This window comes from Capsicum annuum, chromosome 6 (assembly GCF_002878395.1).
Source record: "Capsicum annuum cultivar UCD-10X-F1 chromosome 6, UCD10Xv1.1, whole genome shotgun sequence".
NCBI lineage: Eukaryota > Viridiplantae > Streptophyta > Magnoliopsida > Solanales > Solanaceae > Capsicum > Capsicum annuum.
The window spans coordinates 168,987,646-169,006,290 of NC_061116.1; the positions used below are offsets into that span (position 1 = coordinate 168,987,646).

Here is an 18,645-nt window from a genome sequence, read left to right on the forward strand (position 1 = left end):
AGTTAAATATGTAAATGGTATGCTTATGTTTTATTATATTTGAAGCTACTATATTCAAAATTTATCTTGAAATATGAGCTAAAATTGTATTTAATAGACGTGAAAAGTATTTAACTTGAATTTTAAATCGTAACCATTTTCGATACTTTAGATTATATTGAAATCTTCTTCTACTCTATATTTCATTTTATTATTTTTGTTATGCATGGAAAAGATTTCTCAATTTTAATTTTATGTTGTAGATAAATTATTAATTATAAAAATCAAAGTAGAAAAATGCTCAATCAGTATCTCTATTTATATTTTTCAATAATACAAAATCACAATCTAAATAAATAGTCGGTGTCTTTATTTATATTTATTTGTAATATGAAATTATAAATTAGAATAAAATATATTAGATAAATCTAAATAATGAAAAAATTATGGGCAATGAAAAAAAAGTTAACAAATAAATTAAATTTCAAAATGTATTTTTTTTAAATTATAACGAGTAAAATTAATATTTTGTATACAAAGTAACTAAGGGCATCGAGTTAAAAGTGACAAAAGAGTTTGAAAATGAAGTGTAGGTGACTCAAATCTTAATAATTGAGTGGAGGTGACAATTTTTTTATTATGTATTAAGAAAGTTGAGAAAGTTTGAAAATAACTCATAAGTTTTTAAATTTACACTTTAATCTAAATGTTAGTTAATATAACAGAAAACGGAGGAAAAAAGACGAGTTTCCCTCTCTTCTCATCCGTTGTTGTTTTCTCTCTCCTCGCGATTTTTGTTGTTCATTGTTGCTGCTACTTTATTCATCATCTTATGTTTCATTATCATCATCTTCAACTTCATTATCATCATTTTCAACTTCATTATCACCATCTTCTACTTCATTATCCATTTCTTCTACTTCATTATCCATTTCATCTTTTTCTTATCGACCATTGTTGTTGTTGTTACCGCTACTGCTGCTACTTGAATAATTTTTAGCTGCCACTTGAATAATTTTTAGGTCAAATTTTGTTCATACATCACTTTGGCATTACTTCATAGGTGACTTTGGTAAGTAAAATTATAATTTTTAGTTGAATTTGTCATCTGGGTACACTGCTACTGCTACTTTTTAACAATGGATAGAACCCGTTCATGAATCCAACATAAGAGCCATTTATTTAAATAGATCATTCATTTGTTGCGACAAATGAGTAATCTATTGCATCGAAAGACTCATATGTTGGATTCATGAGCGGGTTCTATATAGTGCCTGTAACATGAATCGAACAGATGGGTCATCTGTTGCAACAGATGAGTTATCTGTTGCAATAAACTAGTTATTTGTTGTATCGGGTAAGTTTTCTGTTGCAACAGACTAGTTATCTGTTGCAACAGATGAGTAATCTGTGTGAAATACATAAAACAACTCCTGTCACAAACCCAACAGATAACCAATATGTTTCAAAACTCTTGCTATTGCTACTGGATTCAAAATTATTCCTTACGTCCAATTGTCTACATGTTTGTTGAGAAGAAGAAATAGACAGAAACATAAATTTTTCATTAAACAAAAATAAAATACATTAAATAAATAGTTGAAATATAAATAAAAATAAAAATACACATGCTAAAAGAAAAAACATAACCTAATTATTATTATTATTATTATCATTATCGTCATTATTATTATTGTCATCCGGCCAATTGTCAACCGACAGCAGCAGGGCCCTCCTCAGTCTACGAATCTCTTGGAGCATCCTTACTCTCACGACGCCCAACTTCCACTGCAAGTCATGAACTTGCCTCCGAAGTTCCCGCACCGCATCTTGCAAACGTTCCAAACAGGATTAGTTATATCTAGAACACGCATGAATTGACAAAAAATATAAAAACACAAGTGAAGAAAAGAGTCCAAATGTAATACAACGTATACTACAAATTGGGTATATTTAAACAAAAAGCAAAAAAAATACTTACCTGAAACAGGAAAAAGGTATTTGGTAACTGGTCTTTGAATAGAAAGTGGTTGAAGGTGTAATATGAAAGACAAGATGCAACAAATAAATAGGATATAATAGAATAAACGAGTAAGAATGACCTATTTATAGATGATTGAATTTGAATGTGTTAGGCAAAAAGGCGCGACTGTTCACCTCCGTTTATTAATTACATTCAAACTGGTGACTTTTTTATTACTGTGAAAAGTTAGGACTTTTCAATTTATTATTATTAATTAGTTCTTAAATTTAAATAACTTTTTCCTTAATTAAATAATCAAAGACTTCTCACCTTTTCAATAATCATTTTTATTAAGTTGTGACAACATTTGTTGCATCAGATAACCAATCTGTGACAACATATATACCATCTGTTGCATCAGATAATCTATCTGTTGCAATATATAATCTATTTTTTTAAATAATCATCATATCATATACTTTTATTAATCCAAATTGGTGACTCTTTTACTATATAAATTTAAAAAAAAATTAAAAAAAAATGGTGAAAAGTCACTACTTATCGCCTATTTAATATTAACATCAATTATTCAAATTAAATAAGATTCTTTTACGGTTATAAATTGTTGTTGTATAAGTTGTGTTTATCATTTATTTCCTTATTGTTTTTTGTGAAAAGAAATGACTTAATTAAATCAAACTAGTGAGTTTTTTATTATTGTGACAAGTCATGACTTTTTAGCTTATTATTATTAACTAGTTCTTAAATTTAAATAACTTTTTTTTCAATTAAATAATCGAAGACTTCTCACCTTTTCAATAACCGTTTATTTTAATAAAATAATAATAATTTTTATTGAGTTGTGGAAATAGGTTGTATATCTGTTACATCAGATAACTCATTTGTGGCAACAAATATACCATCTATTGCAACAAATCGACCATCTGTTGAAGGAGTTTTTTTTATTTCTTCTAACATCTGATTCATCAGTCGCAACAGGTGGGGAATTTGATTCATCGGCTGTTTTGATTGTGTTAGACAAAAAGTCACAATTGTTCACCTTTTTTTTAACAATCATCATATACCTTGATTAATCCAACGTGGTGACTTTTTTATTATATAAAAAATAAATAAATTAAAAAATATATTTAAATACAAAAATGGTGAAAAGTCACGATCAGTTATTAAAATTAAATAATCATTTTTTTACAGTTATAAATTGTATTTATCATTTATCTACTTATTATTTATTTACGAATCGTTTTTCATATTAAATAATAAAAAATTCATGACTTTTCACCCTCTCAATAACAATAACCCTTTTTATTAATAATCGTTTGTTGCAACATATAATTCATCTATCACAATAGATTAACCATCTGTTGCAATGTATGGTCCATCCATTGCCATAAACGCTCAATCCCTACCTCCAACCATCAACATGTTGAGAAGGAATAGACAGAATAAAAATTAAATATTAAAAAAGAATTAAAAATTCAAAGTTGACCAAACATAAATTATTGAATCCATTATATACAAATATATCTATAATCTATATATATATATATATAATATTAAAAGTATGCAGGGCCTTAGAAACCATCAGTTGTGTGGAAATGAAATGATTTTGTGGTGGAAAATGGAGCTGATGGATAAATATCATTCACACATAATGATAAAGTTTCCCTCAATATTATGATTATTTACTAATATGCCCTTGGTCGTCCCTTTACCACCTCTTCGATATAGTAGTAACGTAAACATAAGCATATATCTGAGTGTAACCACATATATATTTTATGGTGGAAGAGGTCCACTCATAGTTGTAAGAGGGTGTCCATTAATTGACACTTGGCGTGATGGACCCCACATTAATTTTTTAAAGCCAATAAAGTATGAAAGGATGTGTCCAAAATACAAATAAAATAAATTTGAAATGTTAGTGGATGGTGAGGTCCACATGCATTCATTGTTATCCTTTGAAAGAAGAAATTTCTTCGGAAACCAAACAAACACTTAAAAATTCATACCTTGTTCTTCCTTTTTCTTTTAACTCAAAAGCCTTGTTAAAATCAAAATAGACCCACACCTTATTCTTTCTTTTTCTCAGACCCACGCCTTGTTCTTCCTTTTTCTTTTACTTAAAAGCCTTGTTAAAATTAAAACAGTTTATGTAGACCAAGTCAAGAAATTTCTTTAAAATTTTGATATTTAATATTAGTTAGTGCTGCTGCTGATTCAAAGAAAAACGAATTGAGATTTGAAGACGAAGAGAATATAGGAGAGAACCCCTTTCAATCTAATGCAAAAAAGAATAAAAAAATTGGGTGAAATCTCCATGAATTTTCTTTTGCTTATTAATCATCCATAATTTCAGGTATGAAGCTTTCTTCATTTTTTTTTACGAGATTTTTATTCTGTCTACACAACTAAATAAAAAAAATTATAAATACATGATAATTTAAATTTTAATAGATTTTCTTTGCATGTTAATTGTAACATCAAAATACAGAAATAGTATTTGTTTGCACTGATTTTGCTGCTAAACTAAGAGCATATTATACAAAAAATCAAGTCCACAATATAATCTCCTTCAAAAATAAAATTGAATTTCTTCTGAAATTTATTTATTTAATCCCTGGCTCTGCATGCAAGCTTCAGATTGCAGATTCATGTTTTGAGTCAAAAATTGACTGAACATGCTGGGTGAATCTGCATGTAACTGCGTATTTGATTTTAAGAAAATAAATTAACAGTCATAAAAAATATATATTAAAGTCTCTGTTAGTTATATTTAGAAACATATTAGAAGAGAAATCAAACCACAGAAATTAATTTCATGGACTGATGTTGTATTTGCTGCACCGAGGTTGATGTGTGCTGAAATCCAGTGTTGTATTCAAAGATTGATGATTTTGTGCTAGTACTGCTCTGTTTTTGAATGCCATCTACTATGTTTTTTTTTGTTTTTTTTGCTCACCTTTTGGCTTCATTCTTCCATATCCATTGTCCTTTCCTTTTTTTTATTGGATTCAAAATTTGATCTGTACACCCTGTTACAGAATCAACAGAACTAAATCTGTGTTTATTTTTACCACAATCTCCATTATATATCTCACTTTGATGTTTACTAATCTCTATTCTTGCTTGATACAAATATTTTCTAGCAATTTCTTCTGAATCCTCATCATTTGCGGCTAAAGTCATAACATCAAATACCTTTTTCATTAACCAATTCAAACGAATTGCCATAGAAGATTTTACTGTTTTCTTCTTTGTGGTGTATTCCTCAAATTTGTCTCCATGCTTAGTATTCTTGGATCATCTTTTCAAAATGTATTTCTCAGGAAGGTAAGAAAAATTCAAGTCAAAGAATAGAACTTTTAGTGCGTGACAACATAACCAACCCATGGACTCAAACATATGACAACTACAAATAATTGAATTTTCAAGGGAATTAAACTGAACAACTTTAGTTTGTCCATTTTCACCTTTTAAAATTGTATATTTGGTAGTATTGTTATTAGTTTCAGCACTGAGTGTTCTTTTGGTTGCCCCTTGCAAAAATTCATGTTGAAATCTTGTGTAAATTCTTCTAGTGTACACACTAGTAGCATGTTTTAACATCCCACAATCTTTTATGGATATTTTAGGCATTCCTCGAGATTTATAATCCTCGGCTGCTTCAATATCTCGCATTTCAGTTGTTCGTTGCTCATAATGTTTTACAAACTCAGTTATATTCATTGCCTTGTATGTCATTTCTATGAAGACCCTATTTGTGCTCTCACTTCTTTGAGTTGATTTTATGTCTGCCGAGAAAATTAAACGGCTAAATGCAGGACACCACTTTTTTCTCAAGTCATATAACTTTTGAAGCCAAGTATTACTCGCACAATCCCATTCACTTATCATTTTATGCCATACTAAATCAAATTCTGATTTTGAATTGCACCTCCACAAGAGTGTATCAAAATAGTATCGAAATTTTGACTTAAAATAAAGCTAGGGTATATTTTTTTAAGCATTTCTATCAATATGACATTCGCATAGTCGATGACACGTGTTAGGAAAGACCTCTTTAATTGCCAAGGCTATGGCAAGAGCTTGATCGGTAAAAATTATCTTTGGTGTTTTTCCCTCCATTGCCTTCAAAAATGCTTGAAATAACCAAACAAATGAACCACTAATTTCATTGCATAAGAATGCACAACCAAAAAAGGTATTTTTCTAGTGGTTGTTCACACCAACGAACGGAGCACAAATCATGTCATATCTATTTGTACGATAAGTAGTGTCAAAAATCATCACATCCCAAAACACTCGTAGTGCAATTTAGATATACTATCTCTCCAAAAAAAATTGCACAACCTACCATCTTCATCAACTTGAAAAGAATAGAAGAAGTTTGAGTCCTTTGATTGCAAATGCATAAAATGATTTATCAAAGTTTGAGCATCTCCACTACTAATCATATTTCTCTTATGTGCTTGAACAAAGTTTGAGCATCTTGTTCAATGAATCCTACATTTTTAACTCCACCCGCTTCATTCTGAAGATATCGAACAACTTTTTTTGTACGAATACCGGCATCAATCATAGAACCAACAATATTTTTAGTAGCATTTGTAAGCCTACGACCAGAATGTATGAAATGTTTCAAATTATCTTCTATCATGGGATGACTATGCACATCATTGAATTCACAAACTTCCCATATTCCATTTGAAATTTTAAATTTTATACGAGTCATACAACCACATCTATATTCTAATCTTTGTCGCTTTCTTTCTTGAAAAGGAGAAAGTTTATCCGATTGTCCTTCACAAGAGCAAAGAAATAAACGTCTTGTTGTCTCTCCTTTTACATTATTAGTTTTTCCTCCCTTTCGAACACCAAAACCTCTTGCCACGACATATGAATTATATGCATTGTATGATTCCTCTTCCGAATTAATTTTCATGTCGATCTCAAAAACAAAGTTCTTACTAGTGTTACAAATATTAGGCTCGTTAACGCTGAAATCTACAATAATAATTTTTAATTGTAAGTATCAAAATTTAATAAATAGATAAACTATAGATAATATTTATTTATTAGAGATCTCTACACTTAAATTACCTTTTTGGGCAGAGGAGTCTTTGCCTTTGTCACCAGGTGCATCTTTCATTTTTCTATTTCAAGCACAGTCTGCATAATACAAAATTTATAAAAATTATTTTTTATGTTGACAAGATCAATTGACCATGAAGATCATTCAATGAATGATACACAAGATATGAACACAATGAAAAAAAATATTGAGATGCTAATGACATATGTTAACATTAGATATTTGTATACGAAAATAAGTAATAGCATTACATATGTTTATAAAATAAGGTGATTGTAAAAATATAAATAATAATAAGAGAAGGAAATGAAAGAATAAAGGTCATAGATGGATACATTAAAAATATTTTTTTTAAGTTTTGCTTGAGTGAGAATGCTGTGAGAGCAATGAGTGTAAAACTACTTCAAAAATTTTGCTTTAGTTAATTTGGATGTAGTAGAAAGAAACTAATTAAGGAGGAAAAAAGGTATTCTCTATCCCTTCATATTTATTATACTATATAGTCTTTAGTCTTTTATTGTATTGTATATGCATTCTTTTATCGTTGTATTTAATATTTATTTAATTTCTTTTGCAAAGTATCAAGTTAGGTCCACTATATTTTTTCTTCAAAAAAATTCCAAAGAAAAATCCAAACTTGTCAGCTCCGATTCTTCCTCCAAAGAAATTCATCTTCAGGTAATGTTTACTGTTTCAATTCTGTTTTTCCTATTTTTCTTCATGCTTTGTTTAGAAGCTCCGATTCTTCCTCCAAAGAAATTCAACTTTAGGTAATGTTTATTGTTTCAATTCTATTTTTCCTATTTTTCTTCATGCTTTGTTTAGAGTACAAATTTGTGGGTTAAATTAGTTCGTTGCTGGATCTGTGTTGGAATTTTTTTTTGGGTCTATATAGTAGTAATTTTTAAAGTTGTTGTTCCCTTCAAAGTTTCAATTTTTTTCCTTTTGTGGAGAAATTTTGCCTCTGGGTTCAAATATTCTTGGGTTCTTTTTCAGATATGGAGTTTTTGTTATTTATTTGGTTAATCTTTTGATGTTTTGCAGTATCCCAATTGGGTACCTTGTCGACTGCTTAGAATTCTCGGAGGCGTTCGGCATTGAAGCCAATGAATGTTGCGCCTAAGAGAAATGATTCAATAATTCCATCAACAGCTACCATCGTGGCTCTTCGTAAATGAATTTTTCAATATTTGTGTTTGCATGTGTTTTGTTTTCGTGGTGTTGAAGGATGGAAAATGACTCTTGCATTGTGTTTGCTGCTTGGTGAATTTGCAGAGGTAACAGAGAAAGTTGAGGCAGCAGACTTTGAGAAATTGGCTAAGGGGCTTCAAATTCCTTCTCCTCTTGAGATTATGGACAAAGCACTTGAGAAATTTAGGGATGACAATGCTATTGCGTTTAGGTACAACCTATTATCCCTTGTCGTCCTTCAATTTTTGGTACAGTATGTTGTTTTCTTGTACCTCAACTATCGTATTGTGTTGTAGTTTATGTTCTGTTATTTGTCATGATTTACATCTCTTTTGATATGATTCTGAGTGCTTATTTGATCGATAACATGACAGCTCTAATCGTAAAAGGATCAAAAACTGAACGATACAGGGATAAGATGATGGATCTATTGAAATATATGAACAGAAATCGACTTGGAAGGGACATTCGTAATCAAATAAAAGGTCATTTACTCTTACAATATGAAAGCGCTTACACTGATGCTGTTGTTCTCCAGGACATTCCAATCTCTATCCGTGCCAAGGTAAATCTATGAAAGAAAAAAGTTTGATGTCAGACGATGTACAGTTTGCTTGGCAGTTCAGAAGGAAAATTCAACTGATTTTTTTTGCAGATATCGCAGAATTTATATCAGTCTTACATAGAAAATGTACCTCTTTTTAAGGGCTGTTCCTCGGAATTCATAAGTCAAGTTGTAAGTAAATATGCGCTTTGAGATGTTATGCTTCATCACAATAAGTTGAGTGTGTTGTACTGATTTTGGATGCGGTTAAATTCTTGCAGGTAACTCGAGTCCCCGGAGAAGTGATAATGGAACAAGGCAATGTAGTAGACCAGCTTTATTTTATCCGTCATGGTGTTCTGGTATGATGTTCTATTTGATTTTGTGTTTATGACTTTGTAATAAGGCGAGAGTACTCATTGTATTTATCAAAAAAATCCAGGAGGTCGGTCTAGCGAAGGATGGATCAGAAGAGACAGTGTCACTTCTCGAGCCTAACAGCTCATTCGGAGACATTTCCATCATTTGCAACATTCCTCAACCGTATACAGTTCGTGTTTGTGAACTATGCAGGCTCATACATATCGATAAACAGTCATTTTCGAATATTCTGGAGATTTATTTTCATGATGGACGAAGAATCTTGAGTAATTTACTACAGGTAAGGAAATGAGACTCGACCTTTTTACTGCAAGTTTAGAAGCCAATTTTTTTCACTCATATAACTATCTGGTTTAGTTTTTCAACAACAGGGAGTAATTTACTTACATTAGTAATACGCAAAATGACAGGGAAAAGAATCTAACCTCCGCATGAAGCAACTAGAATCTGATATTGCACTCCATATAGGAAAGCATGAGGTGGAGCTTGCTTTGAAACTGAACAGTGCAGCTTATCATGGTGATCTGCATCAGCTAAGAGTCAATTCGAGCTGGATCTGATCCGAACAAGAAAGATTATGATGGAAGATCACCTATGGTATGAGGTTAGACAGATGATTTTAAAAGAACACTGGAGTTCGAAACTGCAAATTTCTCTTAATCAATATTTGTTTTTTAACAGCATCTTGCAGCATCGAGAGGCTATGAAGACATAACTTCTTTCCTCATCCAAGAAGGCGTTGACATCAATGCTCCAGGTATATTTCTTAAACGCGTCTACTTCACCTGCAACGAGTCCTTTTTCATGTTCATTGTTACTTAATGTTGCTATTTATCGTATAGATAAATTTGGAAACACGCCAGTGCTTGAAGCAATCAAGAGTGGACATGATCGCGTTGCTTCACTGCTTGTTAAAGAAGGGGCTTTGTTAAACATCGAAAATGCTGGTAGCTTCCTGTGTATGGTGATAGAAAGGGGGATTCAGATTTACTATGAAGATTATTGTCAAACGGTGTTGATCCGAACACCAAAGACTATGATCAGCGAATGCCACTTTATGTTGCTGCTACTCAAGGACAATACTCAATGGCAAGGTTGCTTTTGGGAGCCGGTGCTTCTGTTTTCTCAAAGTACAGGTACAATACAATTACAATCTTTATCAATATCTTATCAAATGTACTTCTAGAGTGAGACATCATGGTAGCTAACGATGACATGAGTTGAACTTAAATGGAGAAACAGAGTCACTAAGGTATCATATGGCCGACCTCAACTTCTTTAGGACTACCGCATAGTTGTTTAAACATCATGGTAACTCGTGTTAAAATTCGACATTGTACAAGCAGATTTATGTGTAATGTCTACTTTTGTCATGTTTCAGATGGGGAAATACTCCAGTTGATGAAGCCTTCAATTTCTGGTAGCGTAAGTTGTTTTCTTGTACCTCAACTATCGTATTGTGTTGTAGTTTATGTTCTATTATTTGTCATTATTTACGTCTCTTTTGATATTATTCTGAGTGCTTATTTGATCAGTAACATGACAGCTCTAATCGTAAAAGGATCAAAAACTGAACGATTTAGGGATAAGATGACGGATCTATTGAAATATATGAAAAGAAATCAACTTGGAAGGGACATTCGTAATCAAATAAAAGGTCACTTACACTTACAATATGAAAGCGCTTACACTGATGCTGCTGTTCTCCAGGACATTCCAATCTATATCTGAGCCAAGGTAAATCTACGAAAGAAAAAAGTTTGATGTCAGTCGATGTACAGTTTTCTTGGCAGTTCAGAAGGAAAATTCAACTGATATTTTTGCAGATATCGCAGAATTTATATCAGTCTTACATAGAAAATGTACCTCTTTTTAAGGGCTGTTCCTCAAAATTCATTAGTCAAGTTGTAAGTAAATATACACTTTCAGATGCTACGCTTCTTCACAACAAGCTGAGTGTGTTGTACTGATTTTGGATGCGGTTAAATTTTTGCAGGTAACTGAGTCCATGAGGAGTTTTTCCTCCCCGGAGAAGTGATAATGGAACAAGGCAATGTAGTAGACCAGCTTTATTTTATCCGTCATGGTGTTCTGGTATGATGTTCTATTTGATTTTGTGTTTATGACTTTGTAATAAGGCGAGAGTACTCATTGTATTTATCAAAAAAATCCAGGAGGTCGGTCTAGCGAAGGATGGATCAGAAGAGACAGTGTCACTTCTCGAGCCTAACAGCTCATTCGGAGACATTTCCATCATTTGCAACATTCCTCAACCGTATACAGTTCGTGTTTGTGAACTATGCAGGCTCATACGTATCGATAAGCAGTCATTTTCGAATATTCTGGAGATTTATTTTCATGATGGACGAAGAATCTTGAGTAATTTACTACAGGTAAGGGAAATGAGACTCGACCTTTTTACTGCAAGTTTAGAAGCCATTTTTGTCACTCATATAACTATCTGGTTAAGTTTTTCAACAACGGGGAGTAATTTACTTACATTAGTACAACATAAAATAACAGGGAAAAGAATCTAACCTCCGCATAAAGCAACTAGAATCTGATATTGCACTCCATATAGGAAAGCATTAGGCGGAGCTTGCTTTGAAAGTGAACAATGCAGCTTATCATGGTGATCTGCATCAGCTAAGAGTCTAATTCGAGCTGGAGCTAATCCGAACAAGAAAGATTATGACGGATTTTAAAAGAACACTGAAGTTCGAAAACTGCAAATTTCTCTTAATCGAAGTTTGTTTTTTAACAGCATCTTGCAGCATCGAGAGGCTATGAAGACATAACTTCTTTTCTCATCCAAGAAGGCGTTGACATCAACGCTCTAGGTATATTTCTTAAACGCGTCTGCTTCACCTGCCACGAGTCCTTTTTCATGTTCATTGTTACTTAATGTTGCTATTTATTATATAGATAAATTTGGCAACACGCCACTGCTTGAAGCAATCAAGAGTAGACATGATCGCGTTGCTTCACTTCTTGTTAAAGAAGAGGCTTTGTTGAGCATCGAAAATACTGGTAGCTTCCTGTGTATGGCGATAGCAAAGGGGGATTCAGATTTACTACAAAGACTATTGTCAACCGGTGTTGATCCGAACACCAAAGACTATGATCAACGAACGCCACTTTATGTTGCTGCTACTCAAGGACAATACTCAATGGCAAAGTTGTTTTTGGGAACTGGTGCTTCTGTTTTCTCAAAAGACAGGTACAATACAATCTCAATCTTTATCGATATCTTATTGAATGTACTCTAGAATGAGACATCATGGTAGCTAACGATGACATGAGTTGAACTTAAATGGAGAAACATAGTCCTTAAGGAATCATATGGCCGACCTCAACTTCTTTAGGACTACCGCATAGTTGTTTAAACATCATGGTAACTCGTGTTGAAATTCGACATTATACAAGCAAATTTATGTGTAATGTCTACTTTTGTCATATTTCAGATGGAGAAATACTCCAGTTGATGAAGCTAGAGTAAGTGGAAACAAGCAAATGATTAGTCTTTTAGAAAAAGCAAAATCTGCTCAATTATCTGAATTCCCTGATGTTCCACATGAGATCTCAGGTATTGCTTGAACAACCTTGTCATCTTGCAACGTAACTTATAACTCTTCTTTGAAGGACTTAATCTAAACATTCAATCAAAAGTCTCAAAAAATGTGTTACTATCTGTTTTTGTCTGTTGTCTTGAGCCGGGAGTCTATCGGAATTAGCCTCTCTACTTCTTCGGAGGTAGTGGTATGGACTGCGTACATTTTACCCTCCACAGACCCCACTATGTGGGAATACACGGTGTTTGTTTGTTGTATCTATTTTTGTCTGTCGTTTCTGCCACTTATGTTACTTTTTTTGGGGGATTGGACTATTTTCCCTTGAGCCGAGGGTCTATCTGAAACAGCCCCTCTACCTCTGAGGTCGAGGTAAGGTCTGCGTATGATCTAGACTGCCTAAATTCCACTTTGTGGGACTACATTGGGAACGTTGTTATGTTGTAGGCAAATTAAAGATTTGATAGGTATTCAATTCTTGAAGCTTGACATGTTTTCTGGTACAATGACAGATAAACTGTGGCCGCGGAAATACACTGTGTTTCCTTTCCATCCATGGGAATCCAAAGATTTGAGTAAACATGGTGTCTTCTTGTGGATACCTCAGACGATTGAAGAGCTCGTGGGGATAAGGTCTGCATACATCTTAACCTCCGTAGATCCCACTTGTGGGCACACTGGGTATGTTGCTGCTGTATATTCAAATCTTGTTTTCTTTTCCCCTTTCTCCTCACACAAAATGGCTTTTGCAAAAATGTAATTAAAGCAACTTCTCTCTTGGCTTATTCAATTTATTTTCCTTAAGAACAATGCACGTCTTTGAGGAAACTTTACCGCATCTTCTCAACATATTCAACAGACTTGTTCAGATAGCAAACCCATCAATTGATGTAGCAGACTTGATCAAACTCATTTGCAAAATATTCTGGTCATCCATTTATGTATGTTTTCCTTAAATGTTTTTATTTTGTTTATCTTATAAGGTTGTCTCAGACCTTACTTTGTGAGACTCTACTGGGTGTAATGGTGTTGTATCTTATAAGGTTATATGTACGGATGGAGTTGTATCTTATAGATTCCACATTAGCCTCAGACATCCTATTTAGAAGGCCTGAAAGATAGTGATTCTTTTAATGGTTTTCAGGTGCAAGAAACAAAAATCATTTTGCCAGAACAAGTTTGCTAGTCCAGCAAAATAAATGCAAATGTCCCAAACTTCATACCTTTTAGTTGTCGATGAATTTGAGCATACTCTTCTGACTCACTTCCCAAACGTGACCTCAGTCCAGGAGCAATATATTTTGCATTTCCTTTGGCAGAAGATCCAGCTGATGAAGCTTCTCCACTTGTTGCGTTCACATTTGTATAGTATATAGTGCTCTCAGCTTTTTGCTCTTCCTTTTGATCTTGATCTTCGCCTTGTGCTTTTTTATTATATCTTTTCTCCCTAGATCTTTCATTTGAGGAGCTCTTATCACTCTTTCGAGCTGCTTCTCCAGGAAGTTGTGTATTTTCATCCTCATAAGAATCCAGAAGTAAAGGAATTCCCTCAAATAAGTTATCCATATCATCATCATCACCAAATATTTTCTCCCTTCATCTTGACCTTCTTCATAAACTGCCTTTCCAAAGACAGGTCATCATCTGCTGAGATACCCTGTCCACACATTTCAGTTGCAACAAGCTCTTCAAACTTTGTCTACTTTCTTTTCGTCTTTTTTGACTCTTTTTGGTTGACTTGTAAGTTTGGGTTGCCATGGTCAACATAGCTAACACATGAAGGATCAGACTTCCCATCCTCATAAACTTAATTTACCATCTAAAACTTCATCCACTGGCTTCTTTTCAGTTTCTTGCGTGAATTATCAGTATCAGTACCCTCCAGGGATTTCTTCAACTTCCCTTTATAACGAAAGTCATAATTCAAGGATACCACAATGTATAAACTTAAAGAGGATGTACGTCATTGTGTTGGCAGGTATTTTATTCCAGTATGGGTTCAGAATGTAGTACACAAATTGCCACGTAAAATGCTAGACAAAAAACTAGCAAGAGTCAATAATACTTGTGAAGAAGTCATACTTCTGTCTGATGATACATTTACTTTTATGGCCTTTCTCTTGTTCCTATTGTTGTTACTATTGACTTGTGATTGATGTTATTGTTGTTCTACTGTGTTGTCTAATTCTACTTCCGGTACTTGTTGAGGAACAACATATGCAATGTCTATTGATTATTTGTTTCTGTAATGATTGTCTCAGGCTGATGCTTATGGCTTTTTCATTTGGTTTTCATCATATGGGGTTTAAGTTTGTTAGCATATATGGGTGTCAATGGTATGAGTATTTCACAATAATGCAGCTTCTTAGCCAATAGGTATGTAAATGTTTATCCAAAATTTTAAAAACAAAATAGATACGTACAGTGTTACTAATGCTACCTACAATGTAATTTTTTCAATTGACAAATGGATTTTCATTCTAATACCATAACAGCTTAGGTTATTCAGACTTTTATTCAAATAGCTACTGTGTTTGTCTTCATTAAGTAAAGATTTGTTTATTATCACATTTTGAAATTCTGCAATAATTTAATCTTTAAATCTAATTTAACAGGTGTTTGATCGTGAGCTCGAGAGACTGATCACAGCAACAAATGCATTCCCTATTGTAGAATTTATAAATATTATCTCTAGCAATGTAAATAGACTACAATCACTAGCATATGTAAATATGAGCATCCAAGAGTAAGTTATTTCCATGATTGTATAAAACATACATGTAAACTCATTTTTATCAACTAATCCAATCAAAAGAAATAGTCCCTTGCTGTAAGTAGTAATACGCGTTGGGCACGTGCAACACATCTAGTTATTATATTAGAGTGTGAAGGATCTTTGAAAAGTGATCTGAATTTTTTATACTTCATTAAAATTTTCTGTAATAGATAAAATTATTTAATTTTAAATAACCAAACGTTACACATGTGTGGCATGTACGGTTACACTAGTATAATAAAAAAAATATACACTTACGTAGATCTGATATAAAAAAAGAAAATACATATGCTAAAAGGGAAAACACAACCTAATTATTATTACTATTATTATTAGTAGTAGTAATAGTAGTAGTATTGTCAACCGGTCAATCGTCATCCGGTAGCCGTAGGACCCTCCGTAGCCTTGCTCTAAAGTCACCCAACTCCCTTCGGAGTTCATGAATCTACCTTTCAAGTTCCCCCAAGGACTCGAGATGAATCGCCTTGTACAAATTTGGATCAGCCATATCTAGAAGTGGAGTAGAAGTGGAGTAGAATGAACGAGTAAGGAGGGACTTATTTAATGAACGAGTAAGGAGGGACTTATTTATAAAGGATTGAATTTGAATGGGTTAGTCAAAAAGCCACGATTGTTCACCTCTTTTTTAATAATTACATCCCTTAATTAAAAAAACTGGTGACTTTTTTCAAATATGTAAATTAAAAAAATGGATCTCAATACAACATTTTATCTTTATTGTATTTCGGAAAGAAAAGAAAATTGCTTTAAAATAAATCTAACAGATGGGTACTCTGTTGCAAAATATATTCTACCTGTTTGATAATTTATAACATATTGACAATTTGTTGCAATAGATGGATACATCTGTTTGATTTTTCCAGCAGATAAGTCATATGTTGCAATAGATTGATTATCTGTCGTAACAAATGTATATAATTGTTTGATAGTTTTAATAGATGTGTCATCTGTTGCAATAGGCTAGTCATCCATTTATTCAAATTAAACCATAGATGGGCTAGGAAGAATAAGGTGCGTGCAGATGGATGGATCCACTTTCATGTGTGGGAGTTATGTATTACTGATAAGGTCATCAGGACAACACGCACAAAGTATAATGATTTTGTGAATGCAGTTTTTTACTGATCAAACATTGATCATTCAAACAAGATCCTGCATTGTACAGTTAAGTTTGATAGGTTCAAATTGATAAGGCCGAGGGGCCCATGAAGATGGTGCCGATACCCTGTTACGAATTAATGATGGTTATTGCTCATGTTTATGTGTGTCAAGTTTTGAGAAAGCATCAATATTTGGTGTCAGTGCAAAGATCCAATAGCGACTGGACTTAACTTTAAGTGTGCATTAGGCTCTAAAAAGGCCTTAGAAGCCTCGCACTACATCAAACAAGAACGAAAAACCAATACAAATTTCCCTGGCCTAGATTTATAGGGATAGGTTGTTCGAGAAAATGATTATACACCAGAAGGAGCCTGTAACGCCCCAATTTTCTGAATCGGAATGCTACACGGTGCTTATGACCCCAAGGGACCACAAGCTAACCCATGACTGATATCTGTACCTGTATATTGTAATTCATGACATAATAATGCGGAAAACATGCACAATAGGCCATAAGGTTCAACTAAAATAATATAACATCCATATGGGCGAAAAATACCCAAAACAATTGAAAACTGAATCTGAAAGCTAAATCTGAGCGTAAATCCGAAAGCCTCTAAGTACTGTCTGAAACAAAGAGCTGAAGGAACATGTCTCCAACTAACTCCGTAAAATTGAATTGAAGAAAAAAATGAATAAATCAAATAATGTCGTCCTCGAATGAAGAGGACTCACTGCAACTCTGTATACTGGTCTGGGACTCGTGCCTCTGAACCTATGGCGTAACATGAAAAGAAAGCACCATAGCGCAAATGCGTCAGTACAACTGGAATACTGAGTATATGAGTGAGGTAGGCTAATGCAAAGGGTTTACATGCATGAATAATACTGCTGACTAACTGATATGAACGCAAGAGTGCAAACATACATACATAGTAACTAAGATCGTGAGTACGTAATGGCTAAATCTGTATGCTAATACGTGGCTGGAACCGTAGTTCTGATAACATGGATGACTATATCTGACAGCCCTGAATCTGGTTGAACTCTCTGAGTTCCGTGCTATAACTGAATTTGACTATATCTAACAGTCTTGGTATCCTGATATCTGAAGAACTATCTGAGTTCTTTTACTGAGACTGATACTGAAACTGTGGGAGGTAGTTTTTTAACCGATATGCCCCATGTATACCATTACGGCTAAGCTGGGGTCCAATCTCTACCCCGACGGGAGGGGTGTCAATACCGCGCCACTGGTAAGTACAGTTGTGAGTGACCCTTATCTGGAAGGTACTCAAAGTGAGAACGGTGGGACCCTAAACTGACAGGTTAAGCCACCTCATCAGCCTTAATCTGACAGGCTAAGATGTCTCAACTTACGCTGACTACGTAGTTCTGGAACACAAGGATGACTGCTAAGAATCACACCCTAAATTGGAAGGTGAGCCCCCATCCTTGGGTTAACTCGGTGCTAACTTCTACTCCCATCTGAAGAGACTAAACATGATTCAACTGACTGTACATGGACAGATTAACTGACTTTCGTTGACTGACAGAGTAGTACTATTATCTGAGAGTTAACTGAGATCATGAGATTTCTGAGGTTTCCTGAGTCATATGACTGACTGAGTTCTATAGATTATAGATTGACTGAGATTATCGTGACAACATGACATGACTCTAGGCACACAATTATGTTTTTCGGGTACGAATACCCCCAGGACTCGGTAGAAGAAAACTGACACACATGACCTAACTTGATCACAAGATTTGAGTCCACAATTCATAATATCATAAGTAGGGGATAGTGTGCTTCATGGGTTTATTCAACATCTTAACACGGTAGGAAAACATGGATATATTTCGTATACATAATTCATATCTCCATCATCATACATGCTTTGTGACACCACCATGAAATACATAAATATCATGGAAATTCATATTGAAGTGTATAGCTAACATAGACTTGTTATTTAGATAGCATGGAATCATGTACATAGGAAT

At 33.5% G+C, this 18,645-nt stretch overlaps 2 protein-coding genes across 10 annotated transcripts; one reads left to right on the top strand and one right to left on the bottom strand.

The window, feature by feature from the left end:
- Positions 1–4,022: 4,022 nt before the first annotated feature.
- LOC107873031 (potassium channel KOR1-like) lies at positions 4,023–15,574 on the top strand. 9 transcript variants are annotated; one of them, XR_007057266.1, is made up of 14 exons: positions 5,919–7,733; positions 8,100–8,225; positions 8,331–8,457; positions 8,658–8,811; positions 8,902–8,982; positions 9,072–9,153; positions 9,231–9,451; positions 11,936–12,011; positions 12,097–12,391; positions 12,636–12,757; positions 13,253–13,421; positions 13,546–13,681; positions 15,002–15,116; positions 15,356–15,390. XR_007057266.1 is itself a non-coding variant. In XM_047414953.1 (13 exons), exons 2-13 carry the CDS (start codon positions 8,162–8,164, stop codon positions 15,488–15,490), a joined length of 1,662 nt encoding a protein of 553 aa, XP_047270909.1. In that variant the 5' UTR covers positions 4,023–4,319; positions 8,100–8,161; the 3' UTR covers positions 15,491–15,574. The 9 variants fall into 9 exon arrangements, 7 of the variants coding, with proteins under 7 accessions (XP_047270909.1, XP_047270912.1, XP_047270911.1 ...); XR_007057267.1 differs by having other exon boundaries at positions 7,614–7,733; positions 13,600–13,681; XM_047414953.1 differs by lacking the exons at positions 5,919–7,733; positions 15,002–15,116 and adding an exon at positions 4,023–4,319 and having other exon boundaries at positions 15,356–15,574.
- Positions 6,414–7,112, bottom strand: LOC124899549 (putative protein FAR1-RELATED SEQUENCE 10). The gene is made up of 2 exons (XM_047414456.1): positions 7,064–7,112; positions 6,414–6,967 (listed from the first exon to the last, which is right to left on the bottom strand). Exons 1-2 carry the CDS (start codon positions 7,110–7,112, stop codon positions 6,414–6,416), a joined length of 603 nt encoding a protein of 200 aa, XP_047270412.1.
- Positions 15,575–18,645: the final 3,071 nt, after the last annotated feature.

Excerpts from the sequence above, each read along its gene's own strand:
- LOC124899549 (XM_047414456.1), bottom strand. The coding sequence starts at position 7,112 with ATGAAAGATGCACCTGGTGACAAAGGCAAAGACTCCTCTGCCCAAAAA. Across the intron at positions 6,968-7,063 it reads AGACTCCTCTGCCCAAAAAG|ATTTCAGCGTTAACGAGCCT; the intron begins GTAATTTAAGTG and ends TTATTATTGTAG.
- LOC107873031 (XM_047414953.1), top strand. The coding sequence starts at position 8,162 with ATGAATGTTGCGCCTAAGAGAAATGATTCAATAATTCCATCAACAGCT. Across the intron at positions 12,012-12,096 it reads CGTTGACATCAACGCTCTAG|ATAAATTTGGCAACACGCCA; the intron begins GTATATTTCTTA and ends TTTATTATATAG. Across the intron at positions 13,682-15,355 it reads TATTCTGGTCATCCATTTAT|GTGTTTGATCGTGAGCTCGA; the intron begins GTATGTTTTCCT and ends CTAATTTAACAG.